Source organism: Atta cephalotes (genome assembly GCF_000143395.1).
Source record: "Atta cephalotes unplaced genomic scaffold scaffold00085, whole genome shotgun sequence".
Classification (NCBI taxonomy): Eukaryota; Metazoa; Arthropoda; class Insecta; order Hymenoptera; family Formicidae; genus Atta; species Atta cephalotes.
The window spans coordinates 654,059-661,008 of record NW_012130149.1 but is presented as its reverse complement, the minus strand read 5'-3'; the positions used below and the strand labels follow the sequence as shown (position 1 = coordinate 661,008).

At 27.8% G+C, this 6,950-nt stretch overlaps 1 protein-coding gene across 1 annotated transcript in view; it reads right to left on the bottom strand.

Moving 5' to 3' along the window:
* Nucleotides 1–4,986: 4,986 nt before the first annotated feature.
* The window catches only part of LOC105624695 (PDZ domain-containing protein 4), a 197,330-nt gene continuing 195,366 nt past the window's right edge, over nt 4,987–6,950 (bottom strand). Inside the window, exon 7 of the mRNA XM_012206049.1 lies at nt 4,987–5,313. Within this exon, the coding sequence (XP_012061439.1) occupies nt 4,987–5,313 (327 nt within the window). The remainder of the gene's footprint in view (nt 5,314–6,950) is intronic.

Here is a 6,950-nt window from a genome sequence, read left to right as displayed (position 1 = left end):
TTTTATATTATCAATTCACGATTAAGATCCTCATGAAAACGCAGAACTCTTAAGTGGATTCTAAAGACGATTAATTAATTACCAAATATAAGTGAGACTTACATACGATTTATGATACGTGTCGTTAACACATCATTACATACCACTACATCAGGCCATTCCAATTTGAGCTCTGGAGCCAAAACGCAAAGCCATCGATGCAAAAAATTCAATGTGAGTAAGATTTCAGGGACTGTAAAATGTTAATAAGCATCACTTAGATTTTTATATCAATACTTTACTATATTCAATACTATCATCAATACTATATTCAATACTTTACTCCCCGAAATCTTACTAACATTAAATTTTTTTGAGTCAATGTTTCTGTCTTCGCGTTTTGGAGCTCAAATTGAACAGGCCTGCACTACATCAATATCTTATTCATGCATGTCACATATACACATAAATTTTCATATGACAATAACGTTTTAATTTGACATTGTTTCCTCATATAAACTATTAATATCTGAACTATCATTTTGTAAGTACAAATTGCATTTTCATCACGATGTGACATTTGCTTCGTATAAAAATGCAATTTGTTAACTCTAGAGTGCTGTATTAGACTAAAAAATGGTACAGAAGATTTCAATTTTGAAACTTTTTGATATTCTCGGCCAAACTCCACCTCACACTTATTAATGTGTATACTTTAATCCTGGAAAAGAATTTTCGAATCTATAAAACAAAAGGAAATAATTGATATACAAAAATTATGATTTAGTCGATAATACAGACACTTTTAGGATCCCTTTAAATAAGCAGATACTTCTACAAGCATCTAACAATGAAAAAATTCAAAAAGGAAAAAGTTCATGATTTACTATTTCATATTTTTCTGACATCTAAATGAAAAATCTAATAAAAAATTTAAGAACATCTACTAAAGACCTCAACGTTAAACTATCTTTCTTTAGCTTGAACAAACTTAATGGAATTATAAAAGCACAAAAAGACGTTTCTCTCATCAAAGAAAAATGTTGTCCATAAAATTTTTTGCAAGGATTGTAACGCGTTTTAGGACAGACTGGGACAAAATTAAAAATTAGAGAAACTAAATACCGCAATGATATCAAGAAAAAATCAAATAATCTGTTGTTTTAAAACATAAAATACAATTTAACCCTGAATTTTATTTGGACAACATCAAAATTCTTGACAATGAAAGATATGTATTTGGGTCCAAGATTAATTACAGAGATGCTTAATATAAAAAAATAATAGAAGTTTAAATTAAAATCTGATAGAATTTCTACACTTCCATATTTATGTGAACATTCTTAATAAATTTCAGTAATTCACGATCATATCATTACATGAGTTTAACAATCTATATATTTAATTTTGATGACACTTATATATCTATATTTTAGATATTTATTTATTATTTGACTCGTTTTTTATTTACAACATGTACGTCATCTCAACTGTCATTGTCACACTGGACTTATTTGTTACATACAGTTGTTTTTTATATTTTCACTAATATTCTTATTCTTGTTACGATTATTGATTGTTTTACATATTTAATTTATGCGGTCGTAATGTGTGGCAAGTAAGTTATACAGATTTTATTTTGCACATGTGTAATTGCTTACCATTTTGTCATTCATTCTTTTCTTCACCGTTCTAACAGCTGAATAATAGTTACAAATAATTTTTGAATTTTATAATTTGAGAGATTAGCTGCACTCTTTAACTTATCACTTTGTGACTATTCATTGACTATCAAAAAGAGTGTTCTAACAGCTGAAGATGTTAGCCAGAACGTTCAATTATTTTATAATTTTCCATGTAAGATTTTGAAATGCATATGTTTTACACAAGAATTACCTCGCATGAAAGCTCTCAATTGCCCGGTATCTAATAATTTTTATCACAACAATAATTCTATGTTCATTTTGCGGATAGCACGGGAAGCGTATACAGACATTCATAATCATAAGAGACAATAGAAAATTAATGAAATGTTCAAAAAAGGTAAATTTTTCGTTCACACTTTTTTGATTAATGTTCCTATAATAAGAGTTAAGATAAAAAACTGCCGTCGTTAATAATAATAATAATAAAATTTACGTTAACACTGATTTTGTTTGTCATCTGCAAGTTGATTATTACTAGAGAAATTGTAGATGATATACAGAAAATATGATACATCAAACACATGTAGAATGAGAGAACACAATCAATACTAGAAATTAAAATATCTATAACGGTCCAAATTGGATCTTCATTGCTTTAAATAATTAAATAGTGAATTACTATATATACGTATGTACTTGCAATGTATATTATATTGTAGTCTTTTGAACTACGCATCGAATTGTTTTTTTGGACTATAAACGCAATTAAACTACTCTCGGGAATTAAATTGACAAGCAATTTTAATAAATTGACGTTACAATCAGACATCATATTATAAAGATGTTAATATGTTGAAAAACTGTTAATAAAAATTTATTTCGAAAATATTACCTCGATCGAGAGTCGAACCCCTCTCTCTATTCCGTACAAATGTCCTAAGCCTTTAGACCACCGAGGCTTTCATAATAATCTTCGCAATAATCGGTATAAGGAAACAACGACTTTCTTTCAGCAAATGTAATATAAACAATATTAAAAATTTTTATTTTAGACCGCATTGTGTGAGAACACAATCAATATTCCTGACCGAGGTGATATTTTTTGCAATTTTTTTTATTAATAGTTTTTCAATATATTAACATCTTTATAATATTATACCCGTGCCTTGCTGACACTCGTATTGTAAAGAAGTGAGTTTGTCGAAGTGATTCGCTTTTTGATTGTCTAACAACAAAATCTTTTTTCGGATGTGAGCCGTCGCCATGTCCGGACGTGTCTTTATATCTGTTCTAGTATTTATTGCACTGTGCTTTGTGTTCTATGTTTTTCCACTAATAAACGTTTCTTGTTCCTTTTTTTAATACACACGTATATTCCATTTCAACGATTCAGGAGTGCGTGTACGTGTTCGCGAGAGCGATCTTTCGAGTTTATAGCATCAAATTATTAAATAAATTGCTTGTCAATTTAATTCGTGATTACTGTTAAAGTAATTCAATTATGTTTATAGTCCGGACAACAATTTGGTACGCAATTCAAAAGACTATAATATAAATATGTACATATGTAAGTACATATATGATATATATAATAATTCATGATTAAATTGTTTAAGTAAGAAGATCCAGCTTCGACCGTTACAGACATTTTAATTTCTCTTTAGTATTATCTCTTTTAGTATTAATTGTGTTCTCATATGCAATCTAAAATAAAAATTCTTAATATTATTTATTACGTTGTCCGGAAGAAAGATGTTTTCTTGTACATGTTTAATTGCGTTTATAATTCGGAAAAACAATTCGGCGCGCAATTTGAAAGACTACAATATGTACTATATATACTATATATGCAAGTATACATATATGATATATATAGTAATTCAAAATTGAATTATTTAAGATTAATAAAGATCCAGTTTCAACCGTTATAAGCATTTTAATTTCTATTAATTGTGCTCTTATATATGCTAAAATAAAGATTCTTAACATGTAGCTGAGTTTGATTAAATGAACATAGTATGGTTAGAAGAAATGTTCTTAATCAAATCTCTGCAAATATTATATTATTTACTGCCATAATAAAGAAAGATAATAAAGATAAGGGATAATATCAAATACATGATTTGCTTATAAATCGCGGTTGTTTTGGCTATTGCAATTCAGTTAAAATTCGCGATTGGTTATTATGACAGATTTCGACAATCAATCAAAAGTTACGACTAAGACAATTTTGTCCTAACTCTTATTATAGGAACATTATCTTTGACAATATAATACATTATCAATCTATCTTTGATTTTCCATTCTTTAATAAGCTTTATATTTTTATCAAAGTACAGATATAGTAATATATTGAATATATATTCAAGTACTGTATCTACTTCAACAAGAATAGAATCTGTATTAAAGGCAGATAGTTTTTATTGATAAAAAGCAAATAGTATATTTCCTAGGTATTCATACTAGTTTATCTATTGCTTATATCTATCGTATGTAGATAAATCAAACAAGCAATCTCATGTGGACAATTTTTATAAACAATTTTTTTTAAATCTTTAACTAAAAAAAGGATTAAGCACAGATTTTTACACAAAACATAAGAAAATCAATTAATCAGGATCCTTTATTTTCTTCTTTTCCATGAAATAAAAAAACTTTAATTGATTTTCTTATGTCTTATATGCAAGAATCTGTGCTAGTCGCTTTAATTGAAGTTTTAGAATAAGTCAGTAATCAAAAGTCTTAATTGGTGAAGTTGACCAATAGCTAACTTGTACGACTAAAGTTGAGTCTTCCAATTTCCGATTATCGACTCATTGATTAGAACTTCTATAAGATATACAGACTTTGGACGGGAACATAGTCTTGCATAATGCATAACGCATAAGAAAATAAACCAATCAAATTCATTTCCTTTCTCTTCATGAAATAAAAGACTTTAATTTATTGATTTTCTCATGCTTTATGCTTTATGCATTAAGCTTTTGCGAAGGTTTTTTTGCTTGAGTCCTCTTGTGTAACACCATGAGACACAAGAGAATCAATCAGAATCTTTTATTTCATATTCTCATAACTTAATTTTTTATGCCTTACATTTTGTGCGTTATAAAGTGTTATGCAAAAGTCTGTGTTGCATCCTTTATTGCAACTTTATAACATTGCCTTCGCGACTTGTGTGAGGCACATTTTTGCAAGCGAGAGGTTGATATAAAAGATAATTCGAGATGAGTTTTACGCTGCTCAAGATTTCAAATTTTCTTTGGCGTGGTCTGAAAGTCACTTATGTGTCCGTAAAACATCTTGTATTCATTTCCGGAATTTCAATATCTGAATGATTAATTTTTATGAAGGATACGCGGGTCTACACCGTGGTAACCGACAGTAGACCCATTAATTTCCTGCTCGTGCCAGATCCACCTGTGCCCTCTATTCTATTTCCGTGAACCAACATTTCTTGGACGGTGGTAAAATCATTCAGAGTTTTTTTACGCACCATCTTCTTGTAACTTAGCTCAACGATATTCAATGGCTTCTTGGACACTTTATCCTCTGTATGTTCGCATATCAGCAGATCGTTAGTCTGTTGCTGCTGTTCTTGCTGCAGTAACAGTTCCTGTTGACGTTGCCTGCGCTCGCGTGCACGTTCCAGTTGCCATTTACGCTCCTCTTTGCTCCAATAGCGTCCGACCTGATAAATAATAATGTAAAAAATAAATAAATAAATATGAATAACAAAATTAATAAATTAAATATTAAGTCTCATAGGACCGTACATGTAAGAACACGATATAAATATCTTTAACGGTCTGGATATTAAGTGTTCTTGTATAATTCTATTGAATTTTACGTATTACTCGTTCGGGAGACTGCGTGAAAAAGTCGTAACAATTTTCTAAAATCTAGATTTTTTTATATTTGACTGTATTCAGGATAAAAAGCAAAATGCTAGAATCAGGCGTTAAAACCCTGGTATCTGCATTCCTTCAAAGATGTCAAAAAAAGTAGTGTCACAAAAGTATTTTCTACAATAAAAGCTGAAAATTTATGTACCGATAGATTATATAAGATTATATAAGATGTAAAAATATAACCATCAGACAGCTCAGCGCCAGAACATGTAGCATTAGCACTATCTTAAAGTTGCAAAAAAAAATGTAACGTAACTATTTTGTAAAATCTGAAATTTGGTAGAGTACTAAATTATTTAATGCTATTTATATACGAAAAAAATAGTCAGATGGCTTTTTGACTAATATTTCATTCGATGCGATTCAAAGAAATGATGTTAATTTGCGCTCTCTTCATCCTGAGTTTCTGTTAACTTTCACATGTAATTAAATAATATTAATTTAAAAACATCGTTTTTAGATAAAAGTGAGAAAAATATAAATAAAAATATATATAAATAATTATAAATATAATTATGAGCAATAAATCTGTTTCATATCTATTTAGAAATTCATATCTGTTTAGAAATTGAAAATTTTTAAAAAATATTAATCATATCTAAACAATATTAAAAACATTAATTTAATTATGCACAAATAATAATATTATACGTAAGATCCTGTAATATTAGAATTCAATTCAAGGTGTGTGTGCACACAACCTAGAATATTGGCGCGATTGTGTTTTAGTGCATTCGTATAATTTCTCTTTTATTTATGTATTGATCTAAGCAGATTGTTAAAATAATTTGTACAATAATACGATTTATATAAAATAAAAATTTTAAAATAGGTTCCAGAAACTTATTTAAAACATCAAATAAGAAATAGATCATAAGAAATTATTTAAAATAATAAATACTAAATAATTCTTATTTTATTTTAAAATACATATTTTAATTAATATTATTTTAAATATAACTGACCTCTAATTTTCATTTTTGTATGAAGCAAGGATTAGATCACTTAGATTAGGACCCTTTCATCATTTTACTAGTTTGAAGCATAATAAAAGTCTCCATCTTTCAAAATAACGATTCTCTTGATTTGAAAACAATTGTGTCATTATCGTCAAGTAATTTGAGCGTTTCATTTTACGTATTTTATTAAGCATGTCAGTTCCAAACAAGATTCAAGATTATCATGTTCAGTGTTACAAAAAATTTATTGCTTTGGCAAAAAAACATAGAGAATCTTTAATGCAGATTAATGTCGAAAAAAGGTAAGGGAATATGATTTTTTGCTATCTTTTAAGAATTTTGTAAATTGTATTTAAATAATTTTATTATATAATACATAAAATATTTAAATAACACATAATAAATTCTCAAAATTAATATATATATATATATATATATATATATATATATATATATAT